Source organism: Octopus sinensis, linkage group LG3 (assembly GCF_006345805.1).
Source record: "Octopus sinensis linkage group LG3, ASM634580v1, whole genome shotgun sequence".
Lineage (NCBI taxonomy): Eukaryota > Metazoa > Mollusca > Cephalopoda > Octopoda > Octopodidae > Octopus > Octopus sinensis.
The window spans coordinates 74,692,349-74,712,174 of record NC_042999.1 but is presented as its reverse complement, the minus strand read 5'-3'; the positions used below and the strand labels follow the sequence as shown (position 1 = coordinate 74,712,174).

Sequence of the window (19,826 nt, the reverse complement as noted above, 5' to 3'; positions counted from 1 at the left end):
GCATCAAAACTGTCCCTCACCCTCCCTACAGACCAGACTTTGCTCCCTGCAGTTTGGTTGTCCCTCAAGCTGTAGAAGAGAAAGGCAGCTGTGACAAGGGTCTTGGATAGCTTCACTTTGGGGGATTTTCATGGAGCCTTACGAAGTGGCTGGAGTGCTACAAGTGCATTTAAGTAAAAGGATCTTATTTTAAAGAATATTAGAGTATTGTCCTTCTTTGAAATTAATAAATGTCTCTCCTGGAAAAGTTTCAAACCTTCTGGAATGCACTTTTGTTTTAGTCTCAAGTTTAAAATTCTGTCTGAACTTCTTACATTACAGGTTTATACAATAAATGTATTGGAGCTTAAATCTATCAGTTACATCATCCACTGGATCAAGCAAATATATCTATGTTTTGCTTCCCACATAGCCTCTTGATTTCAATCCCTACCACCTACCACTTTAATCCTTTTTTTAGCCCTTACAGCCTGGGATGATACTATGTCACCAGCTGCCTAACTAGAGATCTATGCTTACATCTTAGTGAAAGGGCATGTGACCACAGCTGCATCATTTCCGATGAAGCAAACCTATTTAAATTATAAAATTATAATTGTTTGGTTGTCAGGCAAATGATTCATTAACTAATTATTCCAACAGGAAAAGATTACATGAAAATTAAACATACTTAACTGTGCTAACTATTTACTTATTTATAGAATATTTATAATTTATATATTCACCTTTTTCTTTTTTACATCTTCAAGGTTGTGAAAATGGTGAAGTTAGATGTCCTCCCGGTCGCAATGAAACCAATTCTACAAATGTATGCATTCGTAAAGAAAGTATGTGTAATGGAGAAATTGACTGTGAAGGTGGCACTGATGAAAAGAATTGCGGTAAGAAAGATAGATATCTTGCTTTTTATTAGAGTATCAGGTGATTTTGTTTTAGTAAGTTTACCATCTAGACCAGATGTGGTTGCTCAGGCATATCAAAGAATCCATAAGTAGTTTATTTCATGAAATGTAGAGAACAACACTTCAATCAGTAATCCAATTTACAAACAAAAACATTTTAAAACAAAATGACCTCATCAAATAATTAAATCTTCACTGTAGTAAACAGCATAACAAAATCCATCTAAATTTTACCTTTTCATTCCAACCAGTTTTATGTCAATACAAAAAATGAATTCTATCAACCCTCATAAGTAGTTTTAATGCTGACTTGAAAATGGAAACTTGAGAAGCTCCAAAATTTAAGAAATGTGTAAATTTTCAAATATTCACAAAGAAGAGATGAAATAGGAAAATAAAATGTTGCATAGGAAACACAATTGCTTCAGTTGAACAAAAGGGTCACAAACTGTTGCATGAGAAACAAAAAAAATCTTCAACTAGCTCACTTTTTGAGCTAGTTGCCAAATAGTTATGTACTGATCCACAAAATTGTGGCTTCCACTTTATGGATGGTGTTGCCATCATTGGTGGAATAGGGCTGTCTAAGAATAGAAGCAGTTTCTACCTATGTCCAACCACATTTGAACTGGCAATGCTAGTGCTTGACTTATGTCACATGATGGTGCATCACCACCATAAACTTCTTTCATCTCATCGAAAGTTTCTTTTGGAGTGCAACCTTTCAGATACAAGAACCTGATAACTGATCTGCATTCAACTGCCCCTCTTATAATGCTTTAGTCCACTTCAGCGGCTGCAAAAGACAAATGAATACTAGTGGAAAGCTGCAATTTACAATGTAACATGTAGAGACATGTACATTCCTTGTGCATGAGTAAACCACAGCTTCAACTAGTATTTAAAAAAAAAAAGCTAAGTTGCCAGCTTGAGAAGATGCATGAAGCTAAGTAAAATCGTTGACATCCACCCATATATACAGACTTGTCCTTTACAGATGCCAGTGTCACATAAAATGTACTCATGCTGCTGTGTAAATGCACCCATGCCAATGACACATAAAAAGCACCCAGCACACTCTGTAAAGTGGCTGGAAGTTGGAAAGGTACCCAGCTGTAGAAACCATGTCACAACAGCCAATTGGAGTCTGGACAGCTTCTTTACTGGCCAGCTCCTTTACTGGCCAGCTCCTTTACTGGCCAGCTCCTTTACTGGCCAGCTCCTTTACTGGCCAGCTCCTCTCAAACCGTCCAACCCAAGCCAGCATGGGAAATGGGTGTTAAATGATGAGGATGGTGATGTTAATGACATATACATACAATTGGCTTCTTTCAGCTTATGCCTACCAAGTCCATTCACAAGCCTTTGGTCAGCCCAGGGCTATAGTAGTAAGTAGACATTTGTCCAGGGTACCATGCAGTGAGACTGAATCGAGGACCATGTGGTTGACAAGCAAACTTCTTACCACACAACCACTCTTGCACATAAAAAACAATATTATTTTAATAATAATTTGAAACAATTAATTCAACTAGGATTTGAAACAGATCTATTGCCAACTATTATAGAAAACACAAAATAATTTCAACTGAGGAGAAAAGCAACTAGTTTTCTGTTATGTCTTGCTCGACACTGATATGTCCTGCATTATAACGATGTACTTCATCATCTGCATGACTGGCCCGAATGGCATACCTCATCGACTGTCTCCACTCCTCATAGCTGTCCACTATTTATTCTCTCACTCAGAGGTGTCCTCCACAACACCTCCCCTTTTGAGATTTTTTTTCTACACACAGCATTATTTTTTTTTCATTTTCCATTTTTTTTACACACAGAATTATTATTTTTCATTTTTTTTTACACAGAATTTTTTTTCATTTTCAGTTTCTGTGCAGGACAAAAAAAATTTTTTTTTCATTTTCAGTTTCTGTGATAATAAATTGAAAAAAAAATTTTTTTTCAATTTATTATCACAGGAAAATTAATTATTACATAGAGTTCTCTCTCCAGAATGTCCCAGGTAGTACCGGCTCTACATTCTTACCAGTAGTGCTACAAACACATAGTTACCTGACAGAAATCCTTCAAATAGACTTACATTATGTTAACTCTGTGTCCCAGGTAGTACTTCAGAAATCCTTCTTCAATAGATTTTTTTTTTCCCATCATATTCTATTATTTCTATTTCACACATAAATAAATTATTACATAGAGTTTTCCGATATACACTTATTGGCAATTCTGTTTTTTTTAACTCTGTGTATTCCACTTTCAAACCATGCTGTTTGAATGTATGCTTTACAATCTTACGAGTAGTGCTATGAAAACATGAGTAACCTGACTGAAATCTTTCAACAGACTTGTATTATTCTTTTTCTCTGTGTCCCGGGTAGTACTCCTTTGTTCAACAGAATTTTTTTGCCATCATATTCTGTTATTTCATAGAATTATTTTTGTCAGCGAATTTTTCCTTGTATCCTGTGGTCATTCCTCTGCTCCATCTTTATCTCTCATACCTGTAACACGTCAGCTGTCAAACGTCTTCCAGTGGCTGGAGCATAACTGCCAGCAGGAACTGGTTCCCACTCTATCCTCTGTGTCTTGTCTACTTCACCCGTGAATGGGGAAGAAAACAATTGTAATTTCACAGACAAAAATAGCAACAACAATTCAACAGTTTAACAATGATATTCAAAAGATAGTTTCACCCTTACAGGAGACCTTCAATGAGTATATAGCAATTTAACTCACAATTTCACTCACAGGGATCAAAAATGATTTTAAAAAAACACCAAAAATAGCTCTGTGACTGACTACACTCTTTGTAGCTGTCCACTATTTATTTGTAGTGGAACAGCCCACTTCTCTCACTCAAGGAGTATCCTCCACAACATTTACCAACTGTTTCTTGGGAATATAAACTGTTTTGAATAAAAACTGAAAGTGTTGTGTTGCCTATTGTAAATCTTGAAATTGAAACAGCTGGGTTGTCAAGTCTTACATAGCAAAACAAAGTAGCTTTGAATTGGAACTGAAATAGTTAAGTTTACAAGTCCTGCATGGTATTTAAAAAAGCTTTACATGGGAGTGGAAGCAGCTGGATTGCTCACAATAACTGAATGGGAAAGAAAATACTTTGAAATGGAAATAGAGATAACTAGGATATCAACAACATCTTGAGAATAAAAAGGTTTCAGATAAAAATTGAAACGACTGGTTTGCCAACTATTAACAGTAAGTGGTATCTGAATGGGTTTGGTTGTCAATGCTTACATGAAAACCAAATTAACAACGCTGAGAATTTAAACCCTTCAGTTTCCATCAGGGACATAAAAAACAAAACGTTTTCTTTAGGGCTTCCAACTGTTTCATAGGAAACAAAATAGCTTCAACATGGAACTAAATCAGCAAGATTATTAACTATTATATGGGAAACATAAAATGCTTTTATTAAGAAGTAATTCAGCCATCTTTCTAATCACTAAATGGGGAACATAGTAAGGAGTGAATCAATAGAAACAGAATAGCTTCAACAAGAAAATGAATCAGTTCAGGTTTTAACTGGATTGATTAAAAAAAACAAAAAGCATTTCTCACATAGCAGGCTACAAATTTAGTTGGCAAGTATAGTCAATTATTTCTTCCTTAGTACATGACAGGGATATTTAGTATATCCACAGTGGAGCAGATGAGAAAGCTTCTGCATAGTTACAGAAATTGCTAGAAAAAACCTGAAAAAGGGAAGAATGCATTGAACAATGTACTTCTAAATGCACTATATCTGAAAACAGACAGGATGTATAACTTAGAATGGTCATAGGTCTACAAGATAAAGACTGACCCTGAGCTAAACAATAGCAGCAAAAAAGATAGCTTTCCAGATTACAAAAGATTCCATGGATGATTTCTTTTTCCCAATTTTCTACTTTCAGCTTCATGTGCAATTGGAAATTGGCAATGCAAAAATCTGAAATGCATCAAACAAGAACTTCGCTGTGATGGTAAAAAAGACTGTGATGATGACTCTGATGAATTCTATTGCTGTACGTAGAAAAATTTACTCACTCTATATAAATATAAGTATACATCTGTGTATGTGTGTCCGTGTATTTGTAAAGTATATATGTATGCTTGTGCCACGTAAAATGCACTACTCACCTCACCTGTCCTTGTGCCACGTAAAAAGCACTAAATCCACTCTGCTGAGTGATTGGTGTTAGGAAGGGCATCCAGCTGTAAAAATCCTGCCAAAACAGTCACAGAGGTCAGGTGCTGGCTTCTGCCTGGCCAGCTCATGAAACGGTCCCACCCATGCTAGCATGGAAGGCGGATGTTAAACAATGATGATGATGATGATTTGTGTGTGTGTGTGTTTGTGTGAGAGAGAGAGAGTATGTGTGCCTGTGTGTATGTAAATGTATGTGTAAACTGCATGTGTGTGTGTGTGGTTTGGGCATGTGTGTGTGGTTAGAGAATCAGGCTCACAATCATTAAGTAGTGAGTTCAATTCTTAGACCATGTTGTGTTGTGATCTTGAGCAAGACACTTTATTTCTCATTACTCCAGTTCACTCAGCTGTAGAAATGAGTTGTAACATAACTGGTGCCAAGATGTATCATCTTTTGCCTTTCCCTTGAATAACATCGGTGGCGTAGAGAGGGAAGACTTTAATGAATGGGCAACTGGTGGTCTTCTATAAACTACCTTGCCTGAACTTGTACATTGGAGGATAATTTTCTAGATGTAATCCCATGGCCATTCATGACCAAAGGGGATCTTTACCCTTTACATATATAAATGGCATGGTCTTCTACCTCATAAAAATTTCTTGATTATGACACTAACATTATCTTGAGAAGAGAATTAGGAGGGATCTTAGATTGATATATATTCAATCTTCAATTCTTGAATACACAATTCCTACTTTAAATTACTTTTCCAAAACTATAATTACACCTTTCTCAAACAATTCATTTCCTCAGAATACAAAATCATTCACATGCCTTGCCAGAATACCAATCAAGTTCCTATTTTAATCATGTCTGAAAAATAAAATGTAGTCATATACTCACTGGTCCTCTTACTTTAGTGCAGTGACCAGCAGTACAATAAGTAAGGTGCATTGCTCAACATGTAGATGCATCTCCTCATTTTCCATCCCTTCAATTTTTGACTCACATTATGAAGTACATTAAGGAACATCTCTCTTCAGTGTACTACTCTGCAAAAATGTTGAGATGAATTCAAGTGTCATCTTGTTTGAATAGTTTTATGACAAGTGAAGGATACATGTTCATATATATATGATGAAACTTTATATTTGGTTTTACTTCTTTATGCTTAACATCAGTTATTTCTTTTACTTGTTCCTTTTTTTACCAGCAGAAATGATAGCACTTGGGACTTTTACTCTGATTACTATGTTTCCAGAATATGCACTTCCTCTGCTGCTTAGGTCATTACAATATTCCTATGTAAACCAAGTGTGCAGTTAGAGAATACAAATATCTTAACATTAAAATTGCTAACAATTTTGCATTGATATGTTCAGCAAAGTGTGCATAGATGAAAGGCTATATCCTATTTATACATACACATGTTTGCAGTTTTATACACATACATACACACATACACATGCCAGCACACACATAAGTAGAGTAGTGGCAAACATTGGTGTTGAGTGTAATCGTATGTGCATAAGCTGATATTGGTTATAGATTAATAAAATTAAAATTAACTTTTTGCTTTGTCTTGTATTGTTCTTTTGTTTGTTTGTTTTTTCTAGTTACATACATAAACAACACAATTCTAGTGTCCCACAATGGTTCATATGAAAATATTTGTGAAGACAACTTGAACAGTGAAAAAATTGCAAATCATTTGTGTTCCTCTGTTGGAAGAAGGTAGGAAAACTGAATAACACATTTTTCATTGTCCACTTCTTTGAAGGTGACAGTATATCATTTTATATAATCAAAAAGACTGCCATATGATTGATAATGCACCATAATAATATTATGTTGAGTCATATGGCATAGTGGTTAAGAGCGTGGGCTACTAACTCCAAGATTCCAAGTATGATTCCAAGGAGGAGGACGAAGATAAAATGTCTTGTCCAAAAATAAAACAAAATGTTTTGTAGTGAATATCAACTTAGAGAATATACCGCTATGCTTTTGAGGTGCAGGATTTGCATAATTTTCCTGAATGTATAAACTAAGTCATTTCACTTGCGAAAGTATACAATATCAAAATTGATTATCTAAATATATCTTATATCTTTCCAATATGTTAACTTTTTATATTTTTGCTTCAATCTATCTGTGTTGCCCTCTTTGTTTCTTTTATCTCTTTATCTTTCTGTATCAATTGATCTATATTCTTTTCTATCTGTGACTCTTTCTTTCTCTATTTATGTCTCTATTGATTTTTCTACATTCATTCTTATTTTCTCATAGTAATGGAACATTTGGTAATTCAATTGAGGGATTTGGTGTAAAATTCACACAAAACCCTTCAGACAGCAATATGGGACTGATTCCAGGATTCAAAGCAAATTCCTTCGAGTAAATATTTATTTCTGTTATTCAACATTTATGCCATGTTACAGTATGTTATATGCCATGCTGCATTTTTTCCTGTTACAGTAACCAAGTGGAATAGCAACAACTAGAAATGGAGTCCTAGTTTGTCACCTTGGCTCACTGAAAGTTTATGCTTTACTCAACAGAGAATTTATTTTTTGGTGATGGATTAAATTTGACTTTATTGATTCCAGTGATCTTTTGTTGATCCCAGATGAGTGATCCAAGATTTTAATGCAGGTTGAAAAAGGACATTAGTAATTATCACAAAGTAATTTGCCATTGTCCTATTAATTTTTCCAAATCATTGATCTCTTTGTCACATCAAATAATGATACCCATATTTGGAAAAAGTGAAAGAATTGGTTAATGCAGAGATGAAAACATGATAGATACTTTTATCATGGATGAGTTGTATAGATGGCTTCAAACTCTTTTCCACTGGTTAAAGAAAGCACTCATTGATTATATATTGCCTCTACTACTTGCAACAGTTAGTTGTGCTTACACATAATGTAAAATATCTCCTCCAAAACAAATGTATTTTGTGAGTGGGTGTTTATCTCTCAGCTTCATGACGTAAAACATGAAAAATCCACCCTAGATAGAAGGTCTGTTTATCACAGACAGCTTTTCCAATTATCTATTCCTAATTTGATCTATTCTCACTTCAGCAGATTTGAATTTACAATCTATGAGAAGATAGTCTATTATCTTATTTGTCTGCTCAATGCCTATTTGAAATTAGATGACGTGAACCAATTGATATTTTCATTCATGTTAATTTTGAAGTGACTGTGATAGAATTGAAAGCATCATTAAGTTATTAACATTGTTACCACAGGTAAAATCCAAATAAATACTTTCAGGCTAATGTGATGCTCATCAGTTTTACAACACACCCACTGATTACAATGATGAACAGTTCTACTATGTATTAAATGATTTAACTTAGATGATCGACATCATTTACAAAAAATGCCTTGACAATAAACACAGTGCAGTTCTATAACTTATCTAGCTGTTACTCTCTTACAATATGATTTGGTAACAGTATAAAGAAGTGATTTTAACATTGAAAAATATAATAATAAAACTTTTACTCTTCTCTGTAGGAAGTGCAAATACATGGTATTGGAATGCAGTAAAGAAGGTAAGTAACCTATATATAATACTTCCCACAGCATGGTACCTTAGGCAGGTGTCTTCTACAACAGCTCCAAGCTGATCAAAATCTTGTGAGTCATTACCATCATCATCATCATCATCATCATTATCATCATCATCATCAACATCATTATTATCATCATAATTTGACATCCGTTTTCCATGCTGGCATGGGTTGGGCAGTTTGACAGGAGCTGGCAAGCCAGCAATTTTGAACATGAAAAAAATGTTAATAAAAGTCATGAGTGTTGTGTTTTCTTATTTTTGTAAGTATGTCCTCAAGTATTAGACATATGGTATGCAAAAATGTACCCAAGGTTGTTGTTGCAAAGCTGATAAATAATCTTGTAGGTGTCTACCAAGTTACCAGATGTTGGAACTTTTATGTGTCCGTGCCCAAGGAAGCAAAATGTTCAGAGTATTGTAGATACCTGGCAACAGGTATTCATCTAGTAACAGGATTTTGATATGCTGGGCAAGATAGAGGTTCCACACCTGTGATGCAAACTCTACATGCAAACATTTCATCGACATATACAGCTTTAAATAGATAGCAGGAGAGTGTCCAACAAAGGTCTTACTGAGTGATGCTAAGACACATGCAGCTTTCTTGACAGTTTTAGAAATGTAGTTTGTCCAATGCAAATCATTGTTGACAATGATGTCCAAGTCACATTCACTAGCAGACTTCTTAGGATTGGTGTTGTTGAGGGAGAATGTAAAGCTTGGGTTTTCCCTCACAGAATGCATGGTGGTTCACTTGTCCACAGCCAGCTCGAGTTGCCAATCAGTAATCCATTGCTACATTGTGTCCAGATCTGATTGCTGGAAAGATCTCTAGCATACAAGATCTGTTCTTTTTTATCTCAAGGTACACTTTGATGTCATCTGCTTATTTCAACACTGTAATATTCTTCAAGTTGGCATCAGCATTGTTTAACGTTCACTTTCCATGCTAGCATGGGTTGGATGATTTGACTGAGGACTGGCAAACCAGATGGCTTTACCAGGCTCCAATCTTGATCTGGCAGAGTTTCTACAGCTGGATGCCCTTCCTAATGCCAACCACTCCGAGAGTGTAGTGGGTGCTTTTACATGCCACCGGCAAGAGGGCCAGTCAGGTGGTACTGGCAACAGCCACACTCAAATGGTGTTTTTTACATGCCACCTGTACAGGAGCCAGTCCAGTGGCACTGGCAATGACCTCGCTCAAATATTTTTTCACATGCCACCAGCACAAGTTCCAGTAAAGCGACGCTGGTAAAGTTCATGCTCAAATGGTGCTTTTTACGTGCCACCAGCACAGAAGCCAGTTAGCTGCTCTGGCAACGATCATGCTTGGATGGTGCTCTTAGCGCTCCACTAGCATAGATGCCAGTCATCGAATTTGATTTAGATTTCAGTTTCACTTGCCTCAACAGGTCTTCGCAAGCAGAGTTTAGTGTCCAATGAAGGAAAGGTACGCATAAGTGAGCTTGTGACACCCCGGGCATAGGCCACGAGATTATGGTCACATTTGGCTTGCTGGGTCTTCTCAAGCACAGCATATTTCCAAAAGTCTCGGTCACTAGTCATTGCCTCGGTGAAGCCTAATGTTCGAAGGTCATGCTTCACCACTTCATCCCAGGTCTTCCTGAGTCTACCTCTTCCACAGGTTCCCTCAACTGCTAGGGTGTGGCACTTTTTCACACAGCTATCCTCATCCATTCTCGCCACATGACCATACTGTCACAGTCGTCTCTCTTGCACACCACATCTGATGCTTCTTAGGTTCAACTCTTCTCTCAAGGTACTTACATTCTGTCAAGTATGCACACTGACATTACACATCCATCACATCATACTGGCTTCATTCCTTGTGAGCTTACGTATATCCTCAGCAGTCACAGCCCATGTTTCACTGCTATGTAGCATGGCTGTTTGTACACATGTGTCATACAGTCTGCCTTTTACTCTGAGCGAGAGGCCCTTTGTCACCAGCAGAGGTAAGATCTCTCTGAACTTTGCTCAGGCTTTTCTTATTCTAGCAGCTACACTTTAAGCTCACTCTCCTCCACTACTGACTTGGTCACCTAGGTAACAGAAGCTATCAACAACTTCTAGTTTTTCTCCCAGAAATATGGCGGAGGTTGTTCTCTGCACACTTTCAGTGTTTATTGCTCCTGAGCATCTGCCACATACAAAAACTATCTTCCCAATTAGCTTTCCTTTGATATTGCTGCACCTCTTATGTGTCCATAGCTTACACTGGGTACATCTTATAGAGTTTCTACCTACGCCTTTTCAACAGATCGAGCAGGGCCATCTACCTGAAGGGATTTGTGGTTTGCCTGCCTTCCTACTTATTAGGACTTTGGTTTTAGCTAGGTCAACTCTAAGGCCCTTCAATGCTAATCCTTATTTCCACACCTGAAACTTCTACTTGAGTTCTGATAGTGACTCAGCAATTAGAGCAAGGTCGTCAGTATAGAGGAGCTCCCAGGGGCATCCTGTCTTGAATTTCTCTATTATTGCCTGGAGGATATGATAAATAGTCTAAGAACTGAACCTTGGTTGACCCCTACCTCTACCTGGAATTCTTCACTGTACTCGTTGCCGATCCTCACCTTACTGACAGCGTCCCTGTACATGGCTTGCACAGCCCTCACTAACCATTCATCTATCCCTAGTTTCCTCATTGACCACTAGATAAGGGATCGGGGGACCCTGTCAAAAGCTTTCTCCATGTCAACAAAAGCCAGGTACAGAGGTTTATCTTTGGCTAGGTATTTCTCTTGCAGCTGTCTTACCAGGAATATAGCATCAGTGGTGCATTTCCTTGGCACAAACCCAAACTGCATCTCATCTAAACTAACTCTCTCCCTAATTAGTTGGGCTATGACCCTCTCCGTGATCTTCATTACCTGATCCAACAACTTGATACCTCTGTAGTTATTTGTATCTAAAGTGTCACCTTTACCTTTGTAGCAGTTGACTATAGTGCTGCTACACCAGTCATTGGGTATGACTCCTTTTTGTATCAGCTGGTTAACTATACGGGCGATTGGGTTATAGCTTACATTGCCAGATATTTTGAGCATTTCTGCAGTGATTCCTGATGGGCTGGGGGCTTTCCCTGTCTTCATACTCTTAATTGCTTTATCTACCAAAGTACTGTCAACTCGGATAGCTGGTCCCTCTGTTTGGTCGACATTCGGCAAACTCTCATTCTCCCATTCATTTTCTTTATTCAGCAACCTTTCATAGTGGCATCTCCAAACCTCTGTCTTTGCAGGCTTGTTTAGTGCAAGTGAGCCATCATCCATGTGAACACATTTCTCTCCTACAACATCACGATTCTCTCTTTCACACTGTCTTGCAACATGAAATACCTCAAGTCTTTGGTCCGCATGGCACAGAACATTGGCAAATTTTTTCTTATCTGCTTCCCCTCTGACTAAATAAACCTGCCTCCTAGCTTCCCTTCTGGCAGTCTGATACAATTCCCTGCTACCATCGTTCTTCCAGTCCTTCCAAGCCTGTTTCTTTTCTCTAGTAGCCCTGTCAACAACATTGTTCCACTACCATGTTATTTCTAAGACATTAATATATGCAACTAAAAATACAGGGGTCCAAGACTAGATCCTTGTGGTACTCCAGATGTCATCTCATAGGGTAAAGAATGATGCCCAAGAACTGTGATTACTTTTTTTGAACTGAGAATGAAGGACTTCAACCCGTTATAAAGATCATCTTACATACCCATTGCAAAGAGTTTTGCCATGAGTTGTTTGTTTGGCACAGAATTGAAGGCTTTAGCAAAGTCAAGATAGTTAATATCCAACCTATGAGTCAATAAATTGTAATAACATTTGGGTATTGGAAACACAGAGTGACTCTCAGCTTCACTTAATCATAGTTGACATGTTTAAGTGAAGTTGACAGTCTTTGTGCATTTCTGAATGGTTAACATATGTCTTCCACACTGCAACCCCTTTAGTTTTAGAACATGAACTCAGATCAAAATGCTTGCTATGCAAGTACATTTCTGTAATCTGTGTTGTTTTACTTCTATAAAAGTGCTGTAAGCCCTTTCATTATAGCCTATCATGTAGAGAGCTGCATTACTACTCACCTATACATAACTGCCAGTGATAATTCCTATTTTCTGATGCAGTTATTTATTTAAAATATCAAAAATTTCTTTATATTTTGTAGTGCCAAAACTTTAATCATTTTACTATTTAATTTTTATTAAAACCAATAACTGTGCTTTGTTGGTAGTTTCTGTTGACTAAACAACTCACAAAACAAAATTTGCATGCTTAAGCTTATCACGTCATATATTTTCCTTGATGACAATTACAAAATGCAACCGCAAATTATATCATTCAAGAGAGGATTTTATTAATTTCTTGTTTTGTGATTTTCAAGCATTGTCCTAAATAATCTTCCAACATACAAGCAAAAATAAAGGATTTTGCTAAAGCATGAGACTTCAAGTGCTTATATTTTAGATATTTCACAAGATGCAATTTAAGTCATTTTTCCTACTTTATTTGTTGTTCTGACAATCTTTCAAGAAATTGATCTTTTCCTTGAAAATGGAAATGTTTAGTTTTGAAATATCTATTTAACTTGTTAGGAAGCATAGATTTGTCATTTTATATCCAATTCATCTATCCATATAGAATGCAAAAACATGCATGGACACTTGATCTTTAGAAAGTTTTGTGGTTGGGGTAGAAAATGTAGGGAAATATAAAGGTCCTAAATATATTATAATTCTGAGAAGAAAGGCTTATGACAAAGCATTTCGTAGAGTCAGTGAAGTTTAGAGAGAGAAGTGCTATAGAAGAAGGTTACTTTAAGTGTAGACAATAAGTTGCAGATGCAGAACAATGACCAGTGCAGTACCTCAGAAGAAACAAGATACAGTGGATCAGTGATAAGTAACAGCTAATCAATAAGTGGATTGTTTTTAGTTGGGAGTAGAATGTAGTCTGAAAAGTATGTTATATAATATAGAGATTGATTTATTACAGTTGAATAGATAAGATGTTAGACCAAGCATATAAAATTTGTAATTTAGATTTAGTCTACACTCTTGTCAAAAATACTTTATTCTGCTTTACTTTTGTGAATCTATCAGAGAACAAATACCAGTTCAGTTTAAGGTTAAGAACCTGATGTAAGACATAAAATCTAACTTGACTCTTCATTCTAATTGCTCCAACAATTCGTGCTATTTTCCAATATTTTATAATCTTACAATCTACATGAAATAGAAAAGTTGTTGATAAAAGTTGCTTATGAAAAAATTTTATGTTGTGTTCTATTAGTAAAACTACCATTCTTTATGGAAGTATTAGTTTTCGGTTTTGTTTTGCTAGATAGTCTTTGTTATGTTATTGCTAATCAAAGATTTTTTGGTTTTAAGTTATTGTCTTGATTTTGTTCTTTGTTTTTATTATATTTTTGTGTGTTTTCAGTTTGTGGTACTCGAAAACGAGATTTGTTTGAACCCATCGTTCAGAATGGACATAATGCTTTACAAGGTGAATGGCCATGGGTTGTGGAGTTACTCAGAGGAACCAGATTTGTTTGCACTGCCTCATTGATCAGCAGATATTATGTGCTTACTGCAGCTCACTGTGTAGAGTAAGTACTTTCAGTATACTAATCTCATATGTATATGTGAGCAATATGGGTATTTTTGTATTGTGATCAAACTGCTTTATTCCCATATCAACACTTATTTATCTATTTAACCCTTTAGCATTTAAACTGGCCATATCCAGTCAAAATATTCTACCTGTTTTATGTTCAAACTGGCCAGACCCAGCCTCTCTCACCTTCCCTATAATGGCATTGTAAAAATAAACAATCACATCATTGAAATCTCAATGCTACAAGATAAAGCATGATTAATTCAAAACAATGTGAATAAATAAACACTACATTTGACAGATTAATCTGAATGCTAAAGAGTTAGTTAAAAGTTGAGCTAGTCATGGTTTGTTCAGCTGGCTGCTACATCACATTTACCATGTGCTCTTCATATATTGGCTGAATGAAAGTTTTTTTATTATATTTTATACAGAAGCTGAAGGCCATGTTGCATAAAGAAAATTTATAAACTTAAACTATTAACATAATAGTGTTCCTTTCTCCTACCTCTCATCACTATCACATCTCTCCGTTAAATACTCTTCTCTGTCTTGTCCTCTCACATTGTCTCTCTCTGCAACTAACCATTCCACAGTATAACATGCATACATACCCTAGCATATCAATATCATACATACTATATGATGGAAAGCTGGCAGATTCATTAGCAAAATACTTGGCAGCATTTCTTCCATCTTTATGTTCTGAGTTCAAATTCTGCTAAGGTTGACTTTGCTTTTCATCCTCTCAGGACCTATAAAATAAGTACCAGTTGAGTGCTGGTATTTATTTTCTACCCTGAAATTGCTGGCCTTGTGCCAAGATTTGAAATTAATATTATACACATACTGAAATGATCCAATATAATGTAATGTTCCCACATGAGAAGCAAATTCATGAAAATCTTGATACCAGACTCTGATTAACTTGGAATTTTAACATAAAATAGTTCTCAATGCAAGTCTAGAATGTTTAATCTTCAACACTTTTTGTAAAACAGCATAACACTCAGTATGAAATGAAATGTCTATACTCCAAAATGAGATAGCACATGAATCAGCAATCCTGAGAATATAAGGAAAGTTGAAAATATAGCACTCCTCTTTCAGATCAAAACTTTGATTTAAATTTTTGAACTTGCCCTCAGAATACTAGTCAAATAGTTAACTGTGATTATGATTCAAGATATTAATAACATCAAAATCTAGTATGTTTTTAAATGTTTGATTTTACATTATTTCAGATAAAAGATATAGAGACTGAGGCTGATGTGATTTTATTGTAAAAATTCACAAACTAAATCATTTGAGTAAAACTAAGATTAAAAGTATAGCTTTAAGAAGGGGCAAAGACAGACAGGTGAGGATTATATTTACCAGAGGGAAGTTGGCAATGGTGGGAGTAGAGGAAAAGGAATTCTATAGACAGATAATTTCTCACACACACATGTAAGTACTTTAACAGCTGTGTAGTAATTGTTAAAGTAGTGGTGACATCATTAGTAGGGATATTTGTTAATGAAGATGGAGATGATCAAAAGTGAAGGATTTTATTATTAAACTGCCTTTTTCTTTTCTATCATCAGTTACTTAGTGTATGTGCTCTAGTGCAATTCATTGTTGTCTGCTTAATCAAACCTTTTATATTCATTTATTATTATTCTGCTCCTGTCTAGCTATGTAACATTAATTATGGAACAAAATCAAAAACGTAAAATTTATGGTATTCATATGAGAAATTTATTCCGTTGAGGTCAACTTTGCCTTTCATCTTTTCAGGGTCAATAAATCAAGTACCAGTTGCATACTGGGTGAATCCAATTGACTCGCCTCCTCCCACCAAATTTTAGGCCTTGTACCTATAGTAGAAGGGTTTAGTCATAAGAGAAATGACTGATAAACTATGGATGGAAATTGAAGACATAACCTATTAGAAATACAATATCAGTCACAATTATACATTTTGTGAAATCTTTCCATCTATAACATAACTTCTGAATTGATTCACAACTCTCTCTCTCCCTCTCCCTCTCTGTATGTATAATGACATTCTCAAATACAAATAGTGTAAAGAAGGAAGAGGTAGAGGTTCATGTATGTCACCTACTATTACCAAAATAACCGTTGCTTTGTGCTAAAAATAAACATTATAAGTGCACGTAAGGTGCAATGTCACATGGTAGTAAAACATTAGCACTGAATGGGAAAGATCTGAGTGAAAGACTTTTCTGTGATGTCTCTGGATAGTATCTATAGAAGATGAAAGCTGATAAAGATACAAGAAATAAGGTGCTTAAAACTCAGGATGCTAGATTAAAACTAATACAGTAATACCTCACTTTACAAAGATCCACTTTACGAGACCCTGCGTTTATGAGTTTTATTTTTGGATGGTGAGCTGACATTTTTCAAGCACAAGATCCAAATTTTGCACAAATTATAGAGAGCAAAAAAAACTTCCAAGCAAACAATTCTAGACTTGTTTTTAAAAAAAAAATCTACAAGTCCATCTATCAGTGCTTTGTGAGTTGGTGATTGGGTCTACAACTGATGGTGTGTGCAAGTCTAGTGCAAGTGAAAGTGATTCAGAAAACGATTATAATAATATTTTTGTTGTAAATGATTTTGACATTCTTTTTCCCTTACATAAATTATTCTTTACATTCTGCTGTTGTTTAATTGCTATTTATTTATGAGTATTATAAATTTTTTAGGTAAAATATTTTCCTGGGAATGAAATACAATTTATAAGATTGCTACTATGATAAATTATTGCTCTACTTTACAAGTTTTCATTTCACAAGCGATCTCTTGGAACAAATTAACTCATATATCAAGGAATTACTGTAATAATGTAATTTACTGCAATTCCATCCAAACCATCAATCATGAAAATGCTGTGAAAATAATGGTAATTGTGATCAACATATATTATGATTATATGTTAATGAGATATTATTCTTTCTTTTTATCTCAGGTTTTCTTCTAACTCCTGGAGTCTTGCATGCATAGTGGGCTTGCCATCTGCAGCCTATGGTACCATGCTATCTGTTCTTTTCGATTATCTAATACTTTCCTGATTATTCTGGCTGTGCCAAGGAGGCAAACCTTTTGTAACAGTTCTGTTGGCCACTCTATTCCGATTTCCTCTATATTCTTCTTGAATCCTTCTGATACTGTCCCCTAAGACCCAACAATATCTTCACCTTCATTTTCCAAAGTCGGGCTATTTCATATATAAGAGGATTGTATATACATATATACCTATTTTGTTTTTCTTTTTTGCCTTCTTTCTGATGGGTTATAGGGGAAGGCAGTATCAACTATATAGTACATATGGTACTATTTGTTATGCTCTAGCACCTGATATGTTTGGTCTGGGAAATCCCAGAGGATTTTGCAGGTCTCCAACTCTGCCACTCTCTGCAGTTTGTTCTCATACCACATCATGCCTCTCTCTAGTCCCCACTTTTCACATAGTTCCCACTGTAGCACTTTTGCTATCTGATCGTGTCATCACAACTTGTAGTGGTTTGGGGCAAGTCTAGGGCATTCATTCATATGAGCAATGGTTTCATCCACTCTATTACAGATGTAGCACAGTAGAGACATTTGCTCATTCCTAAGGCTGACCCTCCAGTTCATGACCAAAGTTTAGTCTTGCATGCCAGTATAGTGCTTTTGGTCTCTTTTTTTCAGTGTTCCTTTTTTCAGCCAATCCCACCTATGTTTTCCAGCAACCTCACTTGTGGCTACATGGTATTGATTGTGTCGTCCCTTGTTGTGTAATGCTTCTTCATGTCCTTTTTGTACTTCTTGCTTTGTTTTTCTCTTTTCCTCTGCTTTCTTAACTGATACCCGCAAGGTTCCTTACTTTTGGATAGGTATCTCATTAAACTCTTGAGTTTGATACATACGCAGTCTTCCACACTAATTATCAGTCCCATTCTTCCCTTTGCTCTCTTCCTGTATAGGCAATCAGTGCCTGCATGTGGTTGATAGGTTCCATGCATCATTAGGAGCTTTCTTGTCTTCCTGACCAGCACCTTTAGCTCTTCCTTGGTCCACTTCAGAATTCCAGTGCCTTAACAAACATTATGACTGTGCATGAGTTTGTGCATGAGTTATGACTGTGCATGAGTTATGACTGTGCATGAGCCAAAATTATGTTTCTGGGATTCAACTTTGAAGCCAATATTTTTCTCACTCACTGCAGGTACTCTTTCTTTGTCTTTTCTTTCATACCATTGTGTTTAATTCCATCTGTCTCAAGTATTCCCGGGTACTTATAACCAGATTCAAGTTCAAATACCTTCATTATTTCACTAATTGACATATATATATATGCCTTCTGCTCTGACAAACTTTTTTCACCATCATACCACATTTTGCAAGTCCAAACTCCTTCTTGGTATTATTTGAGAAAACCTTCACTGACTGGTCTAGGCTGTCCAGTTCTGCCTCAGTTATTGTGAACAACTTCCAGTCATCCACGAATAGCAAGTGGTTCAGTTTTCTCTTACTGCTTCTCAGATCATACCCCAACTAAGTCTTCTGTGGTATTTCAATCAAGGGGATCATTCCCAGCACAAAGATCAGCAGGAACACACTATCCCTCTGGAAGATTCCTCTCTTTATTTGCTTCTCTTCTAATACCAGATTCCTTGCTGTCAATTCAGTTCTCCAACATTTCACACTGTTCCATATAAGGCTTCTCATGTTTTCTGCTACTCCATACATTTCCATTGTTCTTGTTATGCAGGAGTGTGATATCATATCATGTACCTCACGATAGTCAACCCATTCCATGCTCAGGTTTGTGTGTCTTCTCTTGCAGTTTCTAATAATTAGATCTTTTTGTTCCCCAGCTCCTATTTCAGCACCCTTCCTGCTCAATAGGTAGCAGCCCACTTTCTTTCCAAGTATCTATACAGTTCATCAGCCAAAGTACCTGGCAATAGTTTCCACACTAGCAGAACACACATTATCGGTCAGAAGTTGGATGCAATATTACCCTTTTAAAGATCCTTGGTACATAACAATGTCTTTTCTTTCATCATCCAACTGGGCACTACGCCTTCCTACAAGCACTCATCTAGCTGTCGCACTTTCCTATTATGGAGCCCTCTCAGGTTCTTCATCTAATAACCTTGGACACCTTCCAGTCCTGGACTCTTCTAATGTAGGACTTTCCTTAATTGCTTTTTTTAATCATTTCTGTAGTTATTTTTATAGTGTCTTGGCCTTCTATATTTCTTAACCTCTCTTGGATTTCATGCAGTCATTCCACTTCATCATTATGCTTTACAGATTGGTCCTAGATCCCTCCCCAGAATTCCCTGCTTTTGTCTGCACCTGGTATCATTGTTATACGTAACTGCCAATCTAGTTCCTAAAACAAATTCTTCTGATTTGCTTTGAACAATCTGTTTTGCCTGAATTGTTTTGTTCTACTGTCATATCTTTCCAGTATTGCTTTGATTGCTACTACTCTTTGTTTCAATTCTTCCAATATCACATCA

The 19,826-nt window shown here is 36.1% G+C and overlaps 1 protein-coding gene across 1 annotated transcript in view; it reads left to right on the top strand.

Annotated features, from left to right (window-relative positions):
- The window catches only part of LOC115209054 (MAM and LDL-receptor class A domain-containing protein 2-like), a 217,824-nt gene that overhangs the window by 155,093 nt on the left and 42,905 nt on the right, over positions 1-19,826 (top strand). The window contains exons 27-32 of the mRNA XM_029777126.2: positions 750-881; positions 4,838-4,948; positions 6,691-6,808; positions 7,364-7,471; positions 8,605-8,642; positions 14,128-14,296. Coding sequence (XP_029632986.1) covers positions 750-881; positions 4,838-4,948; positions 6,691-6,808; positions 7,364-7,471; positions 8,605-8,642; positions 14,128-14,296 — 676 coding nt within the window. The remainder of the gene's footprint in view (positions 1-749; positions 882-4,837; positions 4,949-6,690; positions 6,809-7,363; positions 7,472-8,604; positions 8,643-14,127; positions 14,297-19,826) is intronic.